The following is a 27,943-nucleotide window of genomic DNA, read 5'->3' as shown; positions in this document are numbered from 1 at the left end:
CAATTTTACGAAACCTGAAGTCAAGCACGAAAATTAATGAATACAATTAGAACATCCTTTTTGGTTTCAAAATAATTTTGTACTGAAATTCAATACTGTCTGAGCCAGAAGCCGTATAGTGACTAATATTCAATTGAAAGTTATGAAAAAATTAAAAGTAAGGTCAGATTTACATGGATAAGTTTACATTGAAAATAATATATAAGTAACGGCAAACTATCTAAAAAATACATAGTTAAAAATTGTTTTTATTTTAGTTATGATATCGGATACTTATCTGAAGGTTAACCTTTCCTTTCTTGGGCACGTGATTTTCATTCTTATTGAGAACATAGACTTTTCTATAGAAAATATTTCTCATATACATATACCTAATGTATTCTGTGGGAGCATTTTCCAAGGTCACCAAGCTACGTCAGGCAATTCAAGTTCAGCTTAAAAGATTACCTAAACACGTCATATGTACACCGTAAAATACATAAATTGACAGAAGTGCATGTTCCGAGCTCGAAACATGCAAAATTTTGGCTCAGTCACGCACCGGCGAGTGGGTTAAAAGAAACATGCAAATATACATACAAACATACAAAAATAAGTTACAATGGGATTCTAATGACACACAAAAGGAATCAGACTTGCTCCATACATATTCAGTTCGGTTATATTAATTGAACAACAAAACCTACTCGACTAAATTGTTCGGCTTGTGCCGATCGGGTTAATTTTCACATATTCGGTTTTTCCGCCCGGCTAGACCGATTAATGCCGAACCGATGTTTGCAGCAAGTCTTAACTAATAATTTTTTTGTCGTTTGTCTAGAAAAACCTAACTTATCTATAACTTTATAAAGATAAAATCTGTCTACTAATATTATAAATAGAATAAAGCTTTTGACTAGATATTATCCTTAATGAACTACCAAAACTATTTCCTCTAAAACAGATTACATATTTTTATCATTCCTAATTCAACATGGGACTTCCCGTCGTATCGGCTTATCTGGACGATAGCAATGCGGGGATATCAACCTATTTTATATAAGGGGAAATTTGTTAGGCTGTTTTGTTTATTATGTGACTATGTTATATCTGGAACTGTAAACTGTTCAGTAGTTATCTATTCTCGAAAGCCAACTTAACTGGTGTTGACTAATATGGGTTAAGTTCAATTTGTACCGACAAAAAATAATCCTTAGTCTGATGCTACTTGACGTTAAAATTATGTTTTATGTCTTTCCATAGAATCTTCTTATGTAATGGATTCGGGTTCCCATTTATTCTCATACAAACATCTGACCTATTATTCTTAAAGTCGTGACATTTTTATGTCGAAAATGATTACTCACATTGAAATGCGTAACCAAAATCGCTAACAAAACAACTCACATGTGACCGAACGTGCATGTTTTGATGAAAAAAGGATTGCGCACATTCACGACCATTGCGACAATAAAAAAAAAGAAATTGGTAACAATGGCGTGCCAGCTGTTACGTAAAACTCTCGCAATGCACGCGACCGCAAGCTGAATTCATTCCACACTCGCGAATTTCGGTTGCACCTCCAAATTGTGCAAACATACGAATTTTAATTGCATTTTTCAAATCTAGACTCTCCAAATCCCTGTTTCAACCATTTTTGTTACCATTGTCTACAAATATAAGTAGAATACCTTGACTTTTGGTTCATTGTTCTGCTTCATTTCACGAATGCATTACTGCATTGATACAATTACGATTATGCCGTTCAAACAATACCTCCGATAAATAAAATTAATTGTCTGCCTATTATTTTGATAACTGTCCACTAACAATGGATTTTATTATGCTATCCTATAAATACCATTGTGGGTTGGGTTTGGAAACCTGTCAGACTCGTGAGTGGGCTACCGATTACTAAGAAACGTACGAAGTATTACGTAAATAGAACAGTGATAAGCCTTTGATAGGGTTCACTAGAATACTAATAATATGCTTAGAATCTGACTCACAAAGGCAAAGTTTATTGCTAAGAGTTACAGAAACCCATATACTGATATTATTACAAGGAAACGGTATTACAACTAACCCTTTGCGGTTGTGTTGACGCACTTTACTGACAATTGCACATTGCATGTCCACTTGCAGTCGCTAAATTACCTAAATAACACTCCCAATTCTTCTGCTATTACTCAAAAATGCAATATGAAACCAAAACTTGAAGAATTATGGATATGATCTGAGTGATTAGCTAAAGCAAGTTATCAGAAATCAAGAGAGGGATTTCCGCAGAGCCTTGCGACCGTTCTGCAATACTTAACAAATTGCTTTATTATCAAAAAGGTAGTAGCAAATCACCCGTTGTAGCAGCTGTGGTCGTGCGAACTTTCCGCGGCTGCACCGGTCCATTCACCATGCATCTTCACAGTTACTTCCCATGCTCCCGTTCTCACCCATCATTTGTTCATTATCGCGACCTGACCTTTGACGTTCACTGTCACACATCTGATGGAATCCAGGAGCTTATTTGCATTTGTTACTGGCTTGCTACTGTTCCGGAATACTGGGAAAAAAGTTCTACGTGTAAGTCTTATATGGTCCTATAAAAACTCTTGCAAAGTTATTTTTTACTGAAATTTCTTATTGTTTTGAAGTTCTGCGTTGCATTTACTTTAAAAATATTTTGTTTTTTACTTAATCACGGTATTCAATATGTAAGCCGTTAGTTTCGTGATCTATTTCTAAGTATTAAAGACTAAAAACCCAGATCAGGAGCAAAGAGGCAATGACTATGGAGACTGCCCAATGACGATTCTTCTTTCTATGATTACCCACTTATGAACGTCCGGTTTGAGTCCCTTTACTCCTCTTAAATAAACCGATGATATGATTGATCGTAAACTGGACCATACCTTCTTTAACGGCATTCATCCAGTATGATGCGCATAGATCTCGAAACTTTTGTCGGACAAAGATGCAATAATTGTCATAGAAAAATACGCAATGGTTAGGTACAGTTCTGGAGCTGTTTATGACTGCTAGATAGTATAGAGTAATGGTCATTCTTTGAATGCTCACATACCATATACAAAAGTACACACAAGTAATTAACTTATAACTTACAAAAAAAATATAATTAAAGGCATCTAGACACGATGATTAAGGTATTTTTAGGAAACAGTAACAGTATCATATTTGATATTGTCTATATTCCTAAAAAAGACATTTCGCGGAGTTCAGGATGAGAAGGCTCAGGCTGGTATGTCAGAAAATAAATCACCGGACTTCTAAAATTGTTTGTTCATTTCGCCATAATGATGGCAACGAGCAGTTCCAAGATACGACTCAATTTCTATCTCAAAGCATCAATTAATGTTTCCCAGAAATAGGTGTTTCTCTTACGTGATATGGTGCCATGGATTAAAATAGACCTCACATTACTTCCTGTGATCATGTACAGATTAATATTTTTGGGAAGTGCGCAGCTTTACCAGCTTCCGTCTGATAAAATAAATGATAACGTAAAAATAGCCCATGTTTATCTCGCGATGATTCACTGTAGGCTTGACGGGTAAATATTTATCTCTGATTAGCAACAGAACAATGTGGAATAATGAACTCTAACAAGATAAAAACTGTGTTTATATGATGACTTCTATATGGCTCCATTTCTTTATTTTTCTCAGTCAATATCAGATTCTCTAGATTATAGATTCCCATTCAAGAAATAGTAGATAGTAGTAGTAAAAACATAATAGATTTTTTTAGTTAGCCTGTTATTTCTCATTGCTGGGCATAAGTCTCCCCGATTTTTTCCTCTGTAGGCACCCGATTGAGTGCTGATCCGATAATAGTTATAACAATTTTATATGTTTTCGGTTATTGATGATTGCCTGTATGAAAAGCTTCAGCTACTGGGGGAGTCATTGCTGCTGTTGGCACTTCTATCCCAAGCGCAACTGAAGTCTGTAATATTGGGTGTACTTATACGTATAATATTATATGTCTACAAGCAAAGTTAGTCTATGAATAGAACTATACATACTCAGACAAACTACCTTCCCGACGTCTTTTACTTGAACCCCTATTGTGCCCTTGACCTTTCTCAAGGTCAAACTTACAAAACACGTCAACATATTTCTTTCTTTTCCAAACACTGCGTAGTTTCTGTTTACTTTCCCTTCTCAACACAAAAGATTTTTTGTTTGTTTGTACCGACCTGTTTACGTTTTCTGGCCTTTGTTACAGCAGTCAAAGAAAAAATTTAACGCATAGATTGTTTGGTATTAAAGGATCTTGTTAGTTTGAGCTTTTATGTGATTTGACAGGTAATAGTAAAAGTGTATGCGGGGAACACTTTAGAGCGCTGATAGTTCACTTATTTTCAGAAAGTCATCGGACTTTTTGCTATAAATATTGCTCTTTATCCGTGCAGCAGAATCACAACTGTGTACATAAGCATGAAAATTATGCTTAAAGGCATTAGAGTAGGAGAAACGCCATCGTATTGGAATTCGTCAGTCATTTTGACGTGGGTAATAGGGCGAAGAGACCAGGGCTTGTTAAGTCACGAGATAGTCCATAATATCATTATCACTCGTTAACTAAATCACTAATTAATGTCCAACATTCAGAATTATAAAGGATAGTAATGATCTAACTCGATTAACATTCCACCACAACACGTGGGTGCGTGCGCCACCATGACAACCCAATTCTCTAATAATGGCCGCCTCCCCAGCGCTCGGTGTTATGTCTTATGTCAACGGTCACTAGCCAGCATTCAAAACCAACAAAAAGGTTGACGCGCCTACATGCTTTATACGACGCAAAATACCCTTGTTGCGTGCGTAAACACTAATGTTTATTTATATTGACTGTCGTGGTGTATTTTCCAACTGTCCTATGACTTAAACTAATTAGAATATGTAGATTTCTCCATAAAACCCTGCTCCTTGCCAATTGTAAATACATACTACTTAGTTCATTTGACAGTTAATTGGTTCGTAAGATCTTAACCCTTGCACCTTGGCAATGGTAAATAAATTTCTTCTTTTTATAATAATATGTAGAATATCGGAGACATGAGGTTACAGTAACTACAGTATCTTACTAAATATTATAAATACGAAAGTTTGTGAGAATGTATGTATGTTTGTTACTCTATCACGCAAATACTACTGAACCGATTATAATAAAATTTTAGGTAGGTATTTAGGTAACTGAAGACCCAGAACAACACATAGGCTTTTTATCCAGAAGTTCCCGAGGGATCGGGATTTACACGGGAAGGGTATTCACGGACGGAACTAGGGGTGGCCTCTAGTGGTAAATAAATAATACTAAGATCTTTTTATATGTAGGGTCTCGAAGACATAAAGTTTGTGTCACTACAGTCTTTTAAAATAGTTGTAGAGTCACCGTTTGGCCGATTCGGCATCCGTCTACAATGTATGGCCCTAAGGTTATGTATTTGGTGTACATTGTACGAGCATCCTCAATAACACATCGCCAGCCAATACGGCGACGTGACATCCTTGAAACTTGCACTAAAAACGATTATGATTGTGTTATCAGAATTTATTAAAATAACGGACTTTGTTTAATCCGGCTCGTTATAAAAATGTGTGATTCTTAGAACTGTCGATTATGAAAAATTGTAGGCAAAAGGAAATTGATATTATTGATGAAAAGATTAACTAAAAATGGCCTTGACGTCTTCATTTGGCGATAAAGATTGAGGTGCATTGATACACACTCATTTTGTTAAATAAGTACGCCTTTCAACCCTTTACAGTGAACGACAAAATCGCTGTTATAAACCTAAGACACAACTAAACTTTAGCCTACTTAACACACGTAATAAAAATACACATTTTATTCCGATTTATGAACATAATACAAATTCTGTGATAGATTAATAAATTCTGAACGAGCGAGCTCAGTGACTGAGTCATTCCTAATTAAACTAAATATAAAATAACTGACCTAAATACAAGTTCAATTAATAGCATAACTTAATTAATTTTTAAAGGGGTTGATAATATCGTCTTTGATTAATATGAAACGGTTATAACTTTATTTACTCTAACCCTTTACATAACCCAAAGTCAGTATGGAAAAAAGTTTACTGCACTAGTTCTCATCACAAGAGTCCCCTCAAAACCGTATCCTGGGCTTTGCTTTCCACATTTGTTCAGGGGCATTTAACAGAACGTAAGCAATGTCCGAATAAACCATTTAACATTCGGGAACTCTTCGATCAAATTAACACTTGAAACTAACGTATGCCAATTTATCTAGAGTTCTATTTTGTATACAAACTCACATAAATGTGCTTATTAAATCGATTGTCATATTTCCTCATGGCATGCCACGGACCTATAACCTTTCGATAACCTTGTATTAGGTTTACGACACTCCTGTCTGCAAACGGTATTACATTTATGATATAACACGAACGAGCATTAACTCTGAACCCCCTTCGTAGGGTTTCGTGGGGTATAAAGCTGTGAACCCACGGGTGAAGAATTGATGGATTTGCGTGCAAAATAAATGTAGGGTTTGAGCATCTGCATATATTACTTTCCTGCCTTTTCGACAGGGTGAATGGAAACTATTGATCGATAAGTCACGAATATAAATCTTCTACTTCTTTCTATAAAACATTTTCGGCTTATTTTTTCTGTCTTCTGCGATACTGTTTGCACATAAACCTTGCGATAGAAAGTGATTTTGGATCAACCAAGAAAATAATTCTGTGATGAATATAAGGCCTCTCTTTTGAGGCAGAAATTTGTTTTTTTTTTTACATGAGGTTGATGCTTCATAGATGTAAAACCTTCAGTGTATAGTTGCCCTTTCATATTCAGAAAAGTATCTCCATAAAGAATTTAATGATGTTCCGCAAAACACAGTCTTATTCGCATTTTTACGACATGACAATATTCCTACTATAGTGCGGTTTCCAGTGTATGCACTCCTTTAGAATGAGTCAGAATAAACACGGTGACAGCTGGTCTGGCTGAGATATCATCGGTACCAGCTAGTTTTGTGTAGTTTTACTTAACAATGATAAAAGGGTGAAAGTTGTGTTTGTACTGAGGGTGCTGTGCAATGTATAGAGTTACGCTACGTAATTTAATTCATTGGGCTTGTAAATTGTCACCTGTATTTATACATGGAAGTAAGAAAAGCTAGTAGAATTTGATTTTTTGATTATTAGGTCGTATGATTCTCGGCAGTACAAAATCCGAGAATAGAAAACGTATTACCAATTTAACTTGCACCTAATGAACACACATCTTAACGATTTAACTTACACACATAACAAAATTAAACCCTAAATTAATGGGTCGTAAAAACCTTTCAAATCAACATTCTACTTTAGAAACTCATAAAGGTAGCTCTTCACAAAACAGCAGTTGATTCAACTACCACGATTCAACTGCTACTCAAAAAAGTTCAGTTATCGACATCATACGAATCAAAGGTGCAGCGACACTCAATCAATTACATTGTATAGTTCGATGCGGGTCAATGATCTCCTAATCGCATCATCGCTGAGGTACTTGACCCCGCTAATGTCTAACGGCTGAGCCGTGTTTGGTTAGCTGCTCAAGAGGAATACTAACGTACCTATGTAAGTTGTCTCTATATTGGTATTTAATTAAGATACCTCCTCTATGCTTATAATATTATAAATGCGAAAGTAATAAACATTTGGTATATCGGTAGCTGAAGACTCAGAATAACACATACGCTACTTTTTATCCCGGAGTTCCCGAGGAATCGGGATTTACGTAGGAAGGGATTCCACGCGGACGAAGTCGTGGATGGGCTCTTGTAAAATTACATCCAAATAAATATTTTTTGTATACAGTTCGGTTTGATATTGTTAACTTTAAACTATAAGTAGTGTATCTGTTTTCTATCACAATGGCATACAAAGTCCCCAACTCGCAATTGGCCAGCGTGGTGGACTCGAGCCTCCCTCATTACGGGAGGAGACACTTGCCCAGCATTGGGACATTAATGGATTAAATTTATTTATTTATTTACTTACAGCACATTATATAATTAATTTCTAAGTTATTTTGTCAATATAATATTGCAAAACTTACAATATTATAAGGTGTGTTGTCTATTGACCTATTTCCAAGTCCCCCACAGAGAATATTAACCACACGGCACATTCATAATTAGTCTACGATGTTAATTAATATTAGCCACACTAATTGTTTCATTTTATAACGAACTAACCTAGTTATTATACGTTTAAAAGACATATTAGTTAATAAAAGTAATTACATGAAATATTTTAATTGAATTGTGGCTATACTTTCTTTAATTTCTTAAATATGAAAACGGCGTTTTTTCGATCGTTTAGACGATGTCACGATAAAGAGTACTAATAACTATATTAGTTGTTAAATGTTTCAATTAACATTTCATTTATGTAAAGCTTTTTAAAAACAGATTCCATAGGAGTTTGCGCGCGCGAAGCCGCGTAAATGCAACTTTTTTTTTATTATTTTACAGGAACAAAACAACTTAATATCTCGGCGATTTCAGTTCTTTTCATCGACTGAACTTTAACACTAAGTCGCTCTAACGCAGATAAACATATGACTATAGTACTCAGTTAAAGATATTTTCCCTTAATAAAAGAAAAAATCTTCCTACGCTATATCACCTATAAAATCACTAGTAATATTCCTTCTACAACAGAATCTTCAAAGTTTTTCAATTACCTGTAAATAAAAATCTTTTGACGTCACAAAGATATCGTTTATAATCATATCTATAGTCATAATACGACCACGTGTCCCATATCTTTACAACATTTTTATTTCGTTACGTGATATACGTCAGTTGTTGATAGACACTTTGCTTCAAGATATTTAGTAGATTTCCTGTTTAATACTATAACGTACCTTCGCATTTATTAAATTACTATACTTCTAGGACACTTAGATTAAACACAATAAAAATAAATAATTAAGGAAAACATCAACGACAACATTATTCCTTTTTTTTAGGGCGTGCATACCCCCAACCCTCACCTGGCCAGCATGGTAGACTAAAGACTTAACCCCTTCCTCGTTCGGGAGAAGATCCTTGCCCAGCATGGCAGTGGCAGTTGACATTAACACCTAAACAAAAACTCAATAATATCATGGTCTTAAACCTTAAAATACGGTTTAAAGTTGCTACATATTCGGTACAGCAGTTTTCGAGAAATCGTAAATAAAACCAACTCACGTTCACCATTACAATCAAAGGAATGTGCTGCGCTATTCTTCTCTAGTTTCACGTCTCACGATTAAGCAGAATCTTATACAAACACATAATATAGTATTATATCATAACAAGGATGTTAAAATATGTTGTTGTCCGTTTGTGAATCATTCCGGTGAGTCACGAGTCGTTATGTGGTTGTGTACCATCGTACATGCTGTGTACGTCTAGGGCTGCCAGCCGTCCGGATATAGTAAGCCATTTTGATTACTTGTCCGGCCAAAATGAACAGTACTCGGTTTGTACGGCATTGCAAGACTTTTAATTTGTCGAAATTCGCGCGAATCGTGACTTGTCGTTAAAGGTAAATAATTAAAAAAGCTTTTTTTTTATTCATGATGATTCATTATTCACACTAAAGCATAAAATTATTAAGAATGCAGGGTGTCCGACCTTTTTAACCTAAATGTAAAGCAACATTCGTAGGTTTGCCCGGCTATTAGGTGTTCCGATCTGGCAGCCCTATGTACGTGTGTTGTGATTTATGTCATTGTAGTACGCACTTTTGTTGTGTACTAAGACTTGAGTGGTTTGAATCGGCCTTGGTTTTGTTGAAGGATTCATGTAAATACTTCAATATTTATATACAATACTATATTATACGTAATTTGTGTTCTACGCCTAGACATGTTCTTCGAATTTGAAGACTCTCTTAGTCTTTTAGAAGACCGAATTCTCCCATTTTATGAAGTAAAAATGTTCCAGGACAGTGTTAAACTATACCTTGTACTGCAGTAGCAGTTAGAAGCTTGAAAATCTGACAATCAGTCTTACCAAGGGGTATCGTGTTATAGCCAAGTCAACTTGGTTGTAGAGGTCCGGCAGTTCCGTCTTGTAAAATACTGGTACTCCAGCCTTACCAAGGAGTATCGTGTTATAGCCCAGGTAACTGGGTTGGAAGGTCCTATAAGCACTCGCTCCATGTAAAATACTGTTACTCAGCTGCATTCGGTTAGACAGGCAGTCGACATACTTGGAAGAAAAGGTTGATGATGGGTCCAATCAAAAACAGCTTTAAACTCTTACAACTCACTTTCGTGAACTAGATTTGGTGTTTACAATACGTAGAATAATTTTATGTTTCCTTTTTGACGACTCCAACCATTCAGGATATCCTGAATATCACTCACGTTGCACTACAAATGCATCCTGTATTTAATTAAAATAGAGATTTTAATTAAAAGGTCTAGTTTACCGTTTAATAAGGAAGAAAGACTATTAACAATTTACCTTATTCGTTGGTTAAGCGATCAGTAATGTAAAATTAACGATGAAAAATTCCATTAGTGGTAACTGAAAGCGGAATGACTAATTGGCATCATGTATTTGAAACTTGAGTCTTTGGAAGGTTTAGCTACTAATTTTAAATTGTCATGTTTATTGAGCAGCACTGGGGCAGGTTAGAAAATTCTGACCTCTGAAACATAGTTGCTACAGAAGACCCAAGCTTCATAGTCGCTCATAACCTTTCCTTGTGCTAGGAGCTTGTACAAATAAATTGTCCAGTTAAATTTAGTCGCAAAGGTCTATCGTTCGCGGGCTGTTTTTGAAACTGGTCTCCACCCATAATTGGTAATTGTTATCGCTATTTCTCATAACTCCGAGTAAATTGAATGCCATCAAAAACATTCTGTAAAAATCTCAAGTCTCGCCGTAAAAAGTTGTGAGATCGATATAATACCAAGTCGATTAATCTATTTAGTCTCTACTTAAAGGACCTTCTGTCTTAAGTTATTACGTATGTTATTATCACGCCAATTTAAAAAAAAAATACCTTTAAAACAAATAGACCGACCTGGCCATCGCATGATTTAATTATTAGTATGTATCACACTACACAGCACGACGAGAAGTTAATGCTCCTGAAATGTTAATGGCGAATTTGTGTTTTCTTGCGATGACCAAGTCGATCTAATTGTTTTAAAGGTATTTTTTTTTAAATTGGCATGATAATAACATACGTAATAACTTAAGACAGAAGGTCCTTTAAGTAGAGACTAAATAGATTAATCGACTTGGTATTATATCGATCTCACAACTTTTTACGGCGAGACTTGAGATTTTTACAGAATGTTTTTGATGGCATCTCACTTCTTTTTGTAGAGCGAACATAAGTCTAATTTGTATGGAAAGACGATTTTTTTCATAATTCAACATATTTTCCTATGGGAATGATGTTTAGTTTCATGGGCTAAACACCCTTATCCACCCTATACCCCCTCCCCCGTTATGTCTCATATAGTAGGTACCTATTTACACCTATTTATTTTATTTTCTACTGTAATAATAATTCATTAACTGCAAATGTAACCTTGTAATCTTATACATTTATATGGGATTACAAAGTTATTGTTGCAGTTGGTGTATTTAGAAAACTGGACCGAAATTAGAAAATATAAAATTTTTCCCATGATTAAGACACTAAACCCTATTTGTATTGTAAATTTTAAGCTTCTAAGTCTGCTAGAAGTACCTTAGACTTTTGATGATCGGTGAGTCAGTGAGTCAGTGAATCAGTGAGTGACAAAATTCAAAATTTTAACAAGTTGTCATTCCTAAACTACTGGTTCAAATTGACTGAAATTTTAAATATACCGTGTTTATACAATGACTGATTAGTTGCTGAAAATCCAGGCTTCTTGTTTTATCCACAACGAAATTATAGGGGTGTCAAAAATAGCCCGAATTGCTTCGAGAAAAGGATGTTACGGCCGTGCCGCTTTTTTTTTGCTCGACTTGCGGGGGCACTTCCGTGCCCCCAGATTAAAATAGTTATGAATGATAAACGTATTCTGATACGGCGGTGTATGATAAAACGATCGAAATTAATTACGATCACTATCCGTTATATATTGATAACGTTCATTATACATGAATCACCATTTGATTGACCCTTGTATTATATTTATAAAACTACAATATTTAGTAGTTTTCTTCAAAACTGTCCCGTGTCCCGGCACTATTAAGCACTATCTTGTTCTGTATAAGACACTTATGAAAACTTATGGCTCGGTAATTAATTATAATTATGTGTATATCTGTATCCCAATTTTCTACTATTATCGAGTACCGACAACCGGTTAGCTATCGAAAAAAAATTTATGAAAATCTAATCAGCGCCTCTAGCGGACGTCGTAGAAATTATTTTGGCAGTACATTTTATATGTCAAACACTCGATAATCGAATCGCGCTACTGTTCTAAAGCTGAAGTCAGGACCTAAATAGCTTACTATGATGCTCTCCAATAACACTTTGAAGTATGGAAACTCATCTCAAAATTTTACTTACGAGTGAATTTATAAGTATTTGACACCAAACTTATTGAAGACTTGATCGAAATACTGTCGATTCAAAATATACTCGACGAATCACCAGCTGCGTCTTACTATTTCGTTTCTTGAGTACTAAATAGTAAATATATACTACTCAAAGTCTTGAAGCGTAGGATTATGTATACGAAATCTGTCTGTAGCCTCCAGCCACCTATTGATCGATTCTGGAGACAGTCCAATTCGTGACAACACAGAGCTTTTAAACAACTTGCAAAGTGTTGCAATATGTACTTTACTGCAAAGAGTGTTAAAATATTCTGTCTTTGTTTTTGAGACGATTGTAAAGGGTGCTTGTTACATTTTGTGATACTAAAAATATAAGAATATAAAGAGGACTAGTCTGTTATGGATAGAGTGATGTATGTATATCAAATTAACTTTTAAATGAGAAGTCAATTGATGTAAGGAAGTGTTTATCTCGCTTCTATCATATTGTGAATTTGAAATAATGAAATTGATACTAATCCCATGTAAAGAAAGACAAGCCTTCTTGTATTTGCAGTCAGCAATTTCGAAAAACATTATTATTTTAAATATTTACTTCGTATAAAGGTCGTAAGGTATTGTCAATGTAACCGAGGTCGAATGAAATGCTTGTATTAAATGAAGTAATTATATTAAAACAATGACGACAGTTAGTTGATATGAATGCGGAAATTAATAATATAAATTCCTTTTAAGTGATAACATATTTTTATAAACATGTATGATTCATTTGAGCGCCATTTAAATGTTATAATGATGGGTAAAGAGTTAGACATAATGACCATACATTGCCGTACATTATGTCTACATATTACGTACATTATATATTATTATAATAAATTAGTTGCAGACGTTGTTGATCATACCTATAGTGTATATCGCATGCTGCTCACATTATTCGTCTATTTATTTGTTTATGTTAAATGATACAGTATTTGGATTTAGGAGTCTGTATATGCAATTTTAGAAGTAGGTAAAGTTAGTTTGTTTGTTGACAATGTTAAAGTAATTATAAAAAGTTTGTGTAGGTATCACCGATTTATACAAACTAACTTCTAAAATACCACGACCGATATAACATTCACTGGTCTCTGCCATCCCCTAAGAGAAAATGGTGTGATTGAATGTATGTATGTAAATATTACGAAAATCTATTTCAAGGCGATCATAATAAATGGTGGTACATCCAGAAACTGGTCTAAGAAAAAATAAATTCCTCATTAAAACCTTAAAATAGCCCTCTTTTTCGTTATAACAAAACTTGTAGATTTATTTAAAACTTTCTCGCTAACAGTGGACATTATTATTCAAAGTAGTGGGTACGAATTTGGAGGCCCCGCCATCTGCGCAAACAATCGTTACGTCTCTGTCGCCTGTGTGGTTTGATGAGCACATTGATCACCTTATGTAGTGTGCTATATGTATGTATATGAATCGTTTATTATATAGGTAAATTGTAAGGTCTTGTTGCTATGGAGGAACTGTTTGTGATGTAGGAAACAATAAGAGTGGCAGAATGTAGATGGCTGGAGTAAAAAGGGGAAATAGCAATAATGGAAACAGTATTTGAAATAGAATCGTCTTTTAATTTAGGTACAAATATTGGGACTTTTGTTTTGAAAGAAATCTAAGGAGTTATATTACTTTCTTAACTTTAAATTTGTTAAACATTCATTTGTTTTGTGGTACTATGTAAAACTTTCAAATATGACAAATTTTATGATTCACTCTTTTTGATAGTCAGGAACAATGGTATTTATACCAAAAATCGTAAATAGACTGAGGTTTTAGTGGTACAAGGTAGCGGTTAAACAAAATTCACCATTAATATATTGTTAAATTGTGGTTTTAAAAGGAAACATTTTTCAGAAAACAAGTACATTATAAATGATATATAATTTGTTACATCATAATCTGTATGTATATCGTAGTATTATCGAAAGTCGACGTTATTATTCTAGAAACTAAACTGATATGATAAGATATGTGTTGATATAAATTCAATGAAATATTTTTCATGTTTTACTTTTGGCGATGGTTAATTGTTATTTTGTAAGTTTGTAGCTAACATTTTAACAGCGATTGTCGCATACATGACATACTATAAAAGAAAAATATTCTCACGTTTTAACGATATTTAAAGGCTAAACAAATTTACACAAGCTAAAAAAACAATTATCCTATTACTGTCCGATTGGTGGGCAAGTATCTCCTCTCGAAATGAAGAAGAGAATCCTCACACGTAGTATGAAATAAACAAAAATAAAATGCTTGTAATGTACGATTGCTATCATTGACCAACTAATCCACAATCCGATTTTTAATATAACATTTCTTTATCAATAACTTATCAGTTCATAGTCCATTTTTACCATCTACATTTCACTTTCGTACTGTTATGCTGCTATTTTCATTCTACTCATGTATCTAAAAAGCTCATTTATCGTAATTTCCCAACATTTGCACCGAAACAACACTACGAATACGACGAAATTATGTCAATTACACATCCGAGCACATTAAATAGGCCAGCGTTTAATAGCCAGGGTTATCGACATGGTCACACTAATTAATTGTTTAAAAATAACGGCTTTCACGCAATGATAACCGATTAAATTAATTTATTAGACTCAATTAGTTATCATGTTTGGTTTGTATTAATTGTCGTGTCGTATTTTTTTTATTGATTTATAGCTGTTTAAAATAGCTACTAATAGAGTTGAAATTTTTTGTAAGTATCCTATTATGCGAAGAGTGCAAGTTGCTGGGATTGAACAAACACGGTATCTTTTCGTTCCGTCACGGGCACTTGTCTACTATGTTTTTTTGTCTTATTTTTCTCCTTCATCCAGCGGCTTGCTGCTATATTCAGACACGCAAAGCAAACTAGCGCTGACTATAATACACACATACTTACGTAATATCACGCCTTTATCCCATAAGGGTAGGCAGAGACGAAAAAACGAAACCAAATGTCTATAATTTATTTACAAAAAAATATAACTCTAACAAATAAAGGTCTTATGCAGATTTGTTTTCAAACTTTTGATCGTGCAATTTCAAATCGTTACGGTCAGTTTATTTCTCAGTCTTTTCAAAATGGATTACAGTCATTCCTGTAGCAATGAAACGTTCAGTAAGAGTAAAGCCGGTATACACGTAACGATGACCTTGCCTCTACATTTCGTTCGGAAACAGAGCGTGCCATCATTAACATTTAGATGTGTGTTATTAAAAACTTACTGTTATGATGTGTTTATTCATACATCATTTTTATGTTACGCAATTTGAAGAATAAAGGGAAATGGCAATCTTATTTCAAGTAGTAAGGTTAGGTTAGTAGGTAAGGTTCGATCTCCAAATCCGATACTTTGCAAGATGAATCCCTTTTTACCCGCGACTTCGTCCGCCACCTGAATTTTCCCATGGGAATGCGTAGCCTATGTCCTTTCTCCATACCAAATTTCATGCAAATTGGTTCAGTAGTTTAGGCGTGATTGAGTAACAGACAGACAAACAGAGTTACATTCACATGTAATATTAGTATGAATATATCACTGTAGGTTACACAATGGTAGCAATCCTGTTGCAATCGGGCTTAGCTTGAATCCTTTCGTGAGAAGTGCATTAGGGATTTGAAGATCATATCAGAGTATGTCTGGTAGTCTGGACCAGTGGCTTTGAAGTGCTTGTCCCTGGTAATGGCCTTTGAAGGCCACTGCACGCCAAACGCGTGTGCGTGACGGGTGGGCACGAACCGTTTCTAATTTATGAAATCCTAGAGAATACATCATTTGCAAAACTTTATATATTAGATTAAAATGAAGGTGAACAGTTTTGACAAAATTAAGATTAAAAAACAATGCCTGATTTGCAAAACGTGTTGTAGGCTTATTAAAGAATCCAAAACTCTCCTTGATCAAAAATCATCTAAATATACATAACTTAAAGGTGACTGACTGACTGACACAGTGATCTATCAACGCACAGCTGAAGCCACTGAATGTCTCGGGCCGAAATTTGGCATGCAGCTAGATGTTATGTCGTAAACATCTGCTAGAATTTTGATCTCCCTCCAGGGACATAAAATAGGGGATGAAAGTTTGTATGAAAATTCTGACTTCAGTCACATACCACGCGGACGAAGGAGCAGGCAAAAGCTGGTCATTATTAAAGTCTTCAATAACTACTGAAAAGACTTTCTAATATTCGTCAAATTTAAACAATTTAAAGGGCCTATTTCTTTGCCATGACATGCTAAAATCGATTGCCAGAACTAGGTTACGACTGGCCCACACTTTACAATTTTAATCGATACCAATTAGCGCTTCCGAAGACCTCATGGCGACAGTATGGGAGTATGAGTAATGCGGATGTAAGTCATAGAAATCTAGAATGAGTAATATTAAACTCTATTTAACATTCTTTTCTTATTACTCTTCTAAGAAACGAGTGTTTGATAGCAATTTTTCCTGTAAAATTCTCTCCACAAGCAGTCCATTTTTGCTCTTGGACTTCAGAGATAGTCTTTTAAGATAGTCATTTCCTTGAAATATCATACTAAATAGCTATTGAGCTAACTATTAAACTTTAGGGCCACAAATAGAGTTCTAGCAAATAGTGGTTTTGCGAAAAATCTGTTAAACCGAATCAGGTTAGGTCTATGTTTACCTACACCATAATTTATGTAAAGCTAGTACCATAATCCAGTTTCTTGTTACCAATATTTTACGTTTCATGTATTTCGTGAATTCATAATAATTCCTCAATTATATCACCGGTGAGTAATGGCCCGTGTCAGTCTTCAATGTTAAATAAACATCCAATTGTTTGATTGTCCAGTCTTTTGTTACGTACGATAATCGTTGTTACACCACGAGCCTACTATTGTATTATTTAATTCTTAAACGGTAATATTTTCTTTCGAGATATTTTCGGCATAAGATAAGTATGAAATAATTTTAATGGATTTTGCAAATTTTTATGTACTATACAGAGATACATGGCTCGATAAAAACTACTTTAGAACACCCGACCTATATCTTATTGAAGAAATACTTTATCATTTATCATTATCTGAATGATTCATATCAAGTTGCACTGCTAACATAGATATTTATTTATCAATCTATCTATAAACGTCTGTAATTCACGACCGCTCAGAAGACAGTACCAATCTTCTATACTACTCAACCGGTGTTGCTAAATTTATTGCATTTTTTACCCAGAATGTAAAGCTATCAATCAGTGAAAGTCAATAATATCCATCGAGAAGTTTTTGCATAATTTGCGAAGAAAACAGACAGACCGTAACCATTTTATAAGAGCTAACAATATACTGTAAACAAAGGAATTACAGTCGTATATTTCGCGTTTTGCGACAATAAATACGAAGCAGTGATTCCACCATTACCATGAATTGGAATGCTTCGTGCAACAACAAAAAATATTGAAACTGACTTACCTACGTTTCTTTGTTATATTGTACTTACAGTTACAGTAAGATCGTTAACCCGGGATAAGCTGAAAAATGTTACGATTTTTTGCACACAATAATTGCGATTTCGTATGTGCATATTTTCATGTTTTGTTTGTTTTGTGAGTCTGATTTTTGAATAAATTAGACGTTCTTGTTGGTGATTTATGGTTTATTCATTTCTCAATGCTTTGTATAGAATTTACAGGTTATTGTTTTGATGTATCAGCCCATTCTTTATAGGACACTTTGATATGTCATAAGTGTGAAATAATGTTGGTATCATTTGCAATTTACTATTCATTGGTTCCTTTTCTTAAGCTTTTGCGAATTATTTCAAGCTGATACAGAAACCTGTCTTAATATAAATCCTCAAACTAGGCCTATAAATTATTCTTATATCTTTTTGAAAGATTATAGCCTGTTCAGAAAAAAAATATATGCCGCTTATCATAATTGGTTTTAACAAAGTGTATACAATTTTACGGCCGCCAGTGTAACCGGTGATCATCACGCGTTAATTTCACTCTCAGTTTAATAAGAATTATTGTGCTTTATTCAAATTTTAATTAATACACGAACGAAATCGAAAGCTAGCGTTATGCTAACGGCCTTAGTTATTTTGTTTACGGTCATAAACTTAGTTTAGACCTGGTTTTTGTATAAAAAAAGATTTCGAAGTCTATTTTTAGTCTATAGAGGTCTATGATCGGACGACTTATGTCGTTAGTTTATTGCTAAGATATGCGTGTTTTATTATGATCTTTGAGTTCTTTCATTCTGAGATATACATGTTTATGAGATTTAATAACTTAAGTAGGATTTTCGTTCTTGTCAAAGTTTATGTTTATGCATCACGGTCCAACTACCATGCGAAATATGTTTTTGTGTTATACGTAACACTCATTTGAGTTCTTTCGGAAAGGTTATTATTTTTGTTCATATAATGATATTTAATATGATATTATGTATATTTTCTGTTTGTTACAGTTGGACACAAATGGCAGCGGCTACCTGGACCTCAAGGAACTCAAAGACGCCCTTGACAGCGTCGGCTACAAAATACCACAATGGAAGGTAAACTACTACATGCACTTATTATACCTGATGACATTTTAAAGGTCAATGACCTCAATCATTAGAGCGGTGTAAGACTTCTACGGCCAAATAATTTTGAAGTATGGAGTTCGTTTACCTGGTCTTACTACAATCTAAACTTTTAGATTCGCTTCGCTAGTAAGTCGTAACCTAACTTTGGGCTGCTGTAACCACATTGTTAATCATTCGGCAATGGAAAAGAGCCGTAAGTTTCTGACTAACTGTTTTCATAAGGCTTTATCATCTTTCCAAACGGTAAGTGTCAATATATGACAAAGGAGATCATCCATTTTGGCCCTTTTTTTTAAATGCCGGCCAACAAAAAAAAGTGGCATATTATACCGATAAAGCTAGCCATTTCAATGGTCCTATTTGAAAATAATATTGAAACTACGAAAATAAAACTATTGTTATGTCCACGCAATCAGCATTCGCATACACGAATACCATTTGTAGCAACTGACAAATGTACTGACTGGTACAAATAACATATGTTTGTAATAAAATGCTCTATGGTTTGCAGGTGCGGTGCATGATCGAGGAATACTACGACAATGGCAACAACAAACGAGGAGTCAACGGCAGCATGAACGGAGATGCGCGCAAGAATGCCATCAGCCTTACCGAGTTTGAGGAGCTGTGTGGAAACCTTAAGGCGCAACAGGTAAGTTATCATATATTTTTTTTCAAAACAAGACTACTACTAAGACTGTGTTGCGGGGACTTTTACAAACAACGGATACAACCATCAGTCCTGAAACATTTTTTTGTGGTTCTCACAAACAATTGTTTCGTGTGGGAATCGAACCACGCAGTGGTAGCGGCATGGCGATCTTTACCACTGCGCCACTCAAAACAAGTTAGTGTTATTACTTACTAACTTTGAAACTTTAATGTTTCATAATTCTAATATTATAAGGGAATTAATGCAAGCTCCAGGGGATCAGTCAGACATGCCACCACACCAGTATAACCGCTACCGCAGTATATAACGAGATTTTCTACAGTCGATGCTGTCGACTAGTGAGCGTAAAACATAAAAAAATACTTTAAGAAAATAGTCTTTATAAATTAATTACACTAAGGGAGCTGATCTATACCTCAATTCTCTACCACTATTGACTACCGACAACCGGCAAGCTATCGAAATTTTGACATTTAGAATGTACTGCCAAAATGTTTCTTACGACACCCGTCAGAGGCGCTGATCAGATTTTCATACAAAATTTCTCGATGACAGGTCGGTTGTCGGTAGTCGATAGCAGTAGAGAATCGAGCTAGTTTTTCATACAAAATTTTGGCGATAATCGACTGTGTAACGAAATATCAAATAAGTAAACTAAGCAAAATTTAAAAAACAAATGACGAACTGCAGACCAACAATCGTGCCGAAACAAAATTTTAATATATCTAGTATAATTTACGTTGAGATTATTCAAGTAGTACTTATGAATGTAGGCACAGAAACAAACTACAGTAATTTCAATCACCAATTTGTTACCATTATTCCCCTTTTAATCAAATCACCGATTGTTATAGAACAATTTGGTAATCAAGGCTCTAGTCATCAAATCAGTGCGGCAAATTAAATTGTCTGGCGATGCGGCCCGGCAAGTTTGAGGGGTGTGGGGTGAACATAGGGCAGTAGACCGGTTATAGCTTAATATCCGATATAGCTCGACATTGCAAGTATATGTAGACTTCATCAGATAAGAGCTGGATATTAATTAGTAGGTTATTGAGTTGATGTTTTAATTTTGGATAATACATGGACGTATTCATTAACTATGGGAGTTATAGTTACTTAATTTTATTTTGAATAGCTGCCCTGTGGCGATCGCGCGTTTTTTTTAATGATTTAGCCCAGCCAATCATATCCTTGCTTCATTTCATCAAAATCTTTTCAGCGGTTTAGATGTGAAAGAGTAACACGGATGGTCTGAAAGAGTAACGTGTTTATTATATTAGTGTCCGTTTACTTAAAGCAAAACTCGAAATACATTTCATTTTGAAGATTTTTGTGTAACCGGAACAAAGAATTGTTATGTTTGTTCCTTTAGGTACACCTGGCCACTTCCGACCCATATTTTATTAGTTCAAAGAAACCGAAATTCAAAGTCAAATTAAAAAAAAAGTCTTATTTACTTTATCCTGCAACATTTAACCGCGCAGTCGGGTAAAATATAGAACAAAAATAACTTTAGAACTTTTGAATTACAAGATTCATCTTATAATAAGGCGGCGAATATAACGTTAACTGGCAAAATAATACAATATCAACTCTGTACCAGTACTATTTATTTATTTAACATTGGCCTCCTTATATAACGCGTTGATTGATCAATAAATTAAAGTCAAATTACCGTCGCTTGATAAACACATCACAGTATATGTAAATGATGTCGGCGGCTCCTTAGCTCTACACCTACACAAATGACGAAGTTTTCTATTCTTAGTATACTTGCCGTGAGAGAACTTACATACATAATTAAGTTTTATGTAGGTGCTAGGTGTTAGATCAGGGGCTCCCAACCTTTTTAGACCGGGACCACTTTTATATTATTCTTGCCAGCAGGGACCACTATGTAAGTATGTTAAAAATAATGTGTAGGAATCATCCTGAAATTGTTAATTTTTAAAATCTTTCGCGGACCATATTTTGACTTCCACGGACCACCAGTGGTCCGATGACCACTGGTTGGGAACCACTGTGTTAGATGGTAGTACACGTCATCGTTTAATTTGCCCATAATAACATATAGGACGTTTTCGTAGACCATTTATATTGCTGCATATAAGTCACATGTACAGTTGCCAAGGGCGTCCTGAGTTGCATACCTTTAGATTTTTTTTGTTTAAAAAAAACAACTCCCGCGGTAAAAATTCCTTTTGTGTCGCGGGGACTTTGACAAGCATACAAACAACGGATACAAAGTACAACCAGACCTGACACAATTATTGTGTATCGAACTCACAAGCTCCCGACGCAATGGTAGCACGTGGCGACTTAAACCACTGCGCCACGAAGACAGTCCAGGCAATCTTGTATGTATCTTTAAAACTATGCAACGGATTTTAATGCGGCTTTTTAATAGATAGGGTGATTAAAGAGGAACATTTATGTGTAAGTGATGAAAAGTTATATTTTTGTAAATAACTGTTTAAACCGGGACAGGCCGCTAGTTCGATATAAAAAGAATAGCAATACCATCAATTCGTAATTCAATATAAATAATTGCTTAGTTATCTTCATACAGAAAGCAGATTAAATGGCCGTCATTACTGAATGGAGTATATTAAAGCCAAGCCGTTACTCGGCCCGCGATTAAACAAATCAATAAAGCGACACTCAAGTAGAGAATTGTTAAGCCATTAAAGATGTTTATGTGAACAGATTAGCTGTGACGTGCCAATAAAGTGATAAATACAAGTGATTGGGGTCAAATAGATGACACCCGATGCAGTTAGGGTTAATATGATTTATAAACGGTTTTGGGATAAGTTTTCTTGTCTTGAAGTTTTGAACAGGGCATCTAATATAAATGATTAAAGACGCACGTTTTATAATTTAAGTGAAAATGTGGAATATTTGTTATCTAGTAGGCTTTTAAAAAGTATTGGTACTCTCTCCGCTTTAAAATAGGGAAATAAATACTTTTTTGTTGTTGTTGTGACAATGGATTTATCGTTAACTTTATTAAAATGATGTTAAGAAAGATACACGATAAGGCAAAGGTTGTTTAACGTAGTAAATCTTTTTTCAGCTCACGTCTATCAGAGTGTTAAACAATTTGAAATTATGCAGTTCAGCTATGTTTTATTGATCTTCCCTTTTTGAAAACGTCTAGCAACGAATCCCATTCATTCCTATATAATATTAAATACCAATAATGCAACAAAAAAGTTCAAAAGCAATTTCAAGTTATGACTCAGGTGTCCATGAATACATCGCGACATGGTAACCCTATTAGAAATTATTCAGCCTGATATAATCACACTGGGTGCGCAATTGTTACATTGGGTCATTGGTCCCTGCTGCGGCTGTTTTTTACATATACCTATAGTATATAATGTAATGAATAAATGATAAAGTATTGTACCGTAATCGTTTGTGGGAATTGTATATTTTGTTGCAACTGGAAACTTTATTTAACGCCCAAGATGGCAAATAGTTAAGGTTCTCACCACGCCACTACCAGTGTAGCAAGAGGTCGTGGGTTCGATTCCCACACGGAACAAATATTAGTTCGACAAATAGTTGTTTGGGATCTGGTTGTTCTTTGTGTTCGTAGTTTGTATGTTTGTAAAAGTCCCCGAGACATAAGAGCAATTCTTAGTTCGGGTGTGGTCTATAAAAAAAGTATATGATAAAAATATCAGAAGCATTCTGAATTTCTCAGCTTTACAATAAATATCGAATGTGGAACTAAATTCATTTATTTACTTAAACAATTCATCTATTAACATCTATATTTTATTATTTTCCAGGTGGCGAGCACATTCAAACAGGCAGTCAGTAAAAAAGAGAACCTGGAACACTTAGGTGGCATGAGCGAAGCGTCCAGCGATGGTATGTACCTCTTACTTTGCCACTACTGTGTACTTATCCTACAACCCAAGTTGCTTTTTTCAATGCCCTATCTATCTACCGATTACACACCAAAAATAAACGTAATTTGACATTTTAAAGTTACTTCCCTGTCTTTCAATTCATCTACAACATTTCCTATCGAAATATCTTAAATAACTTGTTAATTTTTTGATGATAATTTGATAGCGTGATTTTGATAGCGTACGAACACGTGCACGTATACGTTCAGAAGCACGTACTTATGAATGAAGCAAGTCTCTTCAAAGAGATTTAAAACTTTAAATTGAATGAAACTTAAGTATTATATTTTATATGATTGTTAGTCCATGGGTCATATATTCTCACCATTAAATTACTTTTCCTTCAAGGAAATCCGCAACTCTAGTTATTTTGCTACTACTGTAATAGGTTTACCCTATTATTCAATTATATTCTCGAGTAACTTTATAAATAACTATTATTTATTTCCTACTTGATTAAAATGCGAATTATGCTTGACTTATAAAAGCAAACACTAGACAAACACTAGATAATAATATCGGTTGTCCCAATTTATACTTTAATACGTGAAGCTTTCGACCCATTTTATGAATTTGCGCGGATGGAGAAGTAGGGAATTGACACACCTATGGTTTATGTGTAGAAAAAGTGTAAAACGCCAATATTTTTAATGAATTATGAAAATGTGATAATGTACATAAAATCAATAATAAAAACACTAATATAACACATAAAAAAACAATTATTTGTCACACGCATACATACTGTGTGGTCAAAATGTTTGAACATTATATTTGAATAATTCATACTAAATAACTTATAATTTAAATTTATCATGGTAGAATTTCGACCACTGGACGACCACTAGTAAAATAAAATAAATATTAAATTCTATAGTAAATAGCTTGTGGAAGATTGGTATTAAATAATCTTTGTGGTTTTTCATAACAATGAAAGGAAAATAAATAAAAACATATTATTATGTATTTGTTATCACTCGTCTGAACGGCCGTAAGCAATAAATCATAGTTTTTAGGTCACTGAAATAATGCCTATAAAATGTAACAATATTTCTGAGATCAATACGCGTGAAATTGTAAATATTATTGTAATGCCCCGTTTAATAATCGCTTTAATTAACAAACACTGGTCGTTAATACATTATTTATAACTCGTTTATCGGTTGTATTTACTACAAAAAATATGAAATAAATTGAAGATGTTAGTTAGTATAAGGCGTACAATTTCATCACTAAACAGTACTTATAAATTTGAGCTCCCGGAGATAGGGTATAGTACGTCGGGTAGGCCTTTGGCCAAGATTGGTACGGCATAGACTAAAATAAGTCTTAATTTATTTTAGTACACACATTATTATATGGGGCAGACAGTTTTATATGCAGACACCTTTAGTGTAGCGACACAGCTGCCGGACCTTTAGCGCCAAACGGTCGGCGCTACGCTGAACCTGTCATCATTCCGGCTGCTAGTGTGTCATAGTTGACTTATAATATATAGAATAGCGTCATTCATACTTACGTGTTTGTAAACGTATACGTGCACGTGTTCGTACAACACGTAACTATTTTTTTGATGATCATTTGATAGCGTGCACTATCAAATGATCATCAAAAAAATAGTTATTTATATATAGAACACAGCAAGCGTATTAAACGTTACATTCAACGCCAAAAGTTGTTCAAATATGGCGCTAAACTTCTGCAAAATTTGAAAAATCGGTCCGGAATAATATTACTAATTTGTTTTATTATTATAATTTCCAGGTACAACTCACTCAGTGCGACTAGAGGAACAGATGGCGTTCTCCGGCTGGATCAACAGCAACCTGGAGCATGATCCTGACCTCAAGCACTTGCTGCCCATTGACCACGAGGGCAAGCAACTCTATGACAAACTTAAAGATGGACTTATTTTATGGTAAGATAAACCAGTTGTAATTTTCATGGAACAATATAGCAGTAATAGTTGAGTGATCGTAGTTTCATAAGCAAGAGTGGCTTCGAATCCTAGTCTACGAAACAACTTGTACTACACACACGACTTTTCAAATTGTATTAGAAATAATTATCATTTGCTCAAACGGTGAAGGAAAACATTCTGATAAAACCTCGCATACCTGAAAGCTTTTTAAAACTGTTTTTGAAGCGACACAGGGAAGTTTGAAAGGATAAACCGTACTTGGCCAGCATTGTAGTCTTAAAGCCTAAACCTTACCTGATTCCTTGCGAGGGTCCTTCCAAAGTGACAAAACACTAATAGATTAGATAATTTTTAATATAATCCCAGGCTTGTCAATTTAAAAAAAAACTATTTCTAAATATTTTCTTCACAAACAATATTGTGTATTACAGCAAAGTGATAAACCACTCATGTCCCGACACGATAGACGAGCGCGCGATCAACAAGAAGAACTTGACGCTGTACACCAAGCATGAGAACCTGACGCTGGCGTTGGTCTCCTCGCAAGCTATCGGGTGTAACATCGTCAATATTGACGCACATGACTTGGCTAAAGGTAAACTACTATTTTTTTGTAATAGATAAAACACTTTTATTAATCGGACATTAACGTAATCATGCGTGTCCATTGTTTATTTAATGGAAATTAATATTTATGAATGTATGTATCAATGTAGTAACTTTAAAAATATCGACTGGGAAGGAAGAGTTATAAAACATCACGTATTTAAGAAAACCAGGATTATTGAAAGTTTTAAATTTATATTAAATGTCACGTAATTTATGGTATCCATAAATTTACTTTTTAGTGGTTTATATCCTAATTTCTGACGTTTACTAGCTGGCTACTTAAGCTCTAATTTTTTTACTAGTTAGCCATCGTTTACATACAAAGTACCGAAAGTTTACCTCCCTATAGTTAAACACAATGATTGTTCTAACAAAACTCTTGAATATTTCAGGCAAGCCTCACTTGGTACTCGGTCTACTGTGGCAGATCATTCGTATTGGTCTGTTCAACCAGATCACGTTGGAGCACTGCCCGGGACTCACTGAGCTCCTCAATGATCAGGTATGTATCAAATTAAGTTAAATTGTACTGTTACTTAAAGTAATGTAGAAGAAAATATGTGATTAAGGTGCCTTTGGTTTGTGTATTGCTTGTGTAGTTTAGTAATATATGTATGTATATAAAAGAGTGCATTTTGAGAGAAAATAATCTATTTCTGCGCTGCTGTCTATTCTTTCATAGTATTAGATGTGTGAATCTAGTTTGTTGTTTTGAAAAATGATTATTTTACTGCAGTTTTCTTGTGTGGGGTAAACAAACAAAAGAGAAAAAGGATACAAGCAGATACCAGACGATCCTTTTTACGATCTTGGTTAAATAAATTTAAACTATGAATCTTACCATAATTAAATAATTAATAATATGTATAACGAAAAACCATTACAACAGCACACATATAATATTTAGCTGTCGATCATGAATAGTAACAATCATCAGTGAAACTAACATTCTTTATTTAATTCCCAGGAACGTATCGAGGACCTGCTGGCGCTGTCCCCGGAGGCCATCCTGCTGCGCTGGGTGAACCACCAGCTGCAGAGCGCGGGCGTGACGCGGCGCTGCACCAACTTCCAGCAGGACGTGGCCGACTCCGAGATCTACTCCTACCTGCTCAAGCAGATCGCGCCTGATGACTCCGGCGTCACGCTGGATGCGCTCCGGGTATGAACAACTATTGAAATATCTATAGCTAATTATAAACGTATACGTAGGGCGTTATGTGTACGTTTGTTGTGTACAGATGAATACTTCGCGTTTTTACTATTAGCTTTTCATGAAAATCTATTTTTTAGATCTATTTGCTTATGGTGTCGCATAGAGTTAAAGATTTCAAAGACTTTTTTTGCTATCAAGCTAGATCGTTTGTTTGTAATATTAAAAACATGTTTTAAATTAAAATCACGGTTATGGATGCAGTTGCCCTTTCCTGTAGAGTTATCCAGAAAAAAATATTACTGAAATAAGAAAAATCTCTGTTCTTGTTACACGGGGCTTAACCAATAATTTTAGGACAAAATTGTAACGACCCATCATGAACTATTCTTCCAACATGCTAGCTTAGCAGTCAAAATTATTGCAACACGATGTAATTGTAAAGCTAGAATTGCCAATCAATGAAATATGCAAACATTAT

At 34.6% G+C, this 27,943-nt stretch overlaps 1 protein-coding gene across 1 annotated transcript in view; it reads left to right on the top strand.

Moving 5' to 3' along the window:
• Fim (plastin-2 fimbrin) overlaps positions 1–27,943 on the top strand; it is a 53,289-nt gene that overhangs the window by 17,413 nt on the left and 7,933 nt on the right. The window contains exons 2-8 of the mRNA XM_076130929.1: positions 19,061–19,147; positions 19,692–19,832; positions 23,657–23,738; positions 25,544–25,697; positions 26,132–26,295; positions 26,702–26,811; positions 27,277–27,471. Of these exons, the coding sequence (XP_075987044.1) occupies positions 19,061–19,147; positions 19,692–19,832; positions 23,657–23,738; positions 25,544–25,697; positions 26,132–26,295; positions 26,702–26,811; positions 27,277–27,471 (933 nt within the window). The remainder of the gene's footprint in view (positions 1–19,060; positions 19,148–19,691; positions 19,833–23,656; positions 23,739–25,543; positions 25,698–26,131; positions 26,296–26,701; positions 26,812–27,276; positions 27,472–27,943) is intronic.

This window comes from Anticarsia gemmatalis, chromosome 25 (genome assembly GCF_050436995.1).
Source record: "Anticarsia gemmatalis isolate Benzon Research Colony breed Stoneville strain chromosome 25, ilAntGemm2 primary, whole genome shotgun sequence".
Classification (NCBI taxonomy): Eukaryota; Metazoa; Arthropoda; class Insecta; order Lepidoptera; family Erebidae; genus Anticarsia; species Anticarsia gemmatalis.
This window is presented reverse-complemented; position numbering and strand designations above follow the sequence as displayed.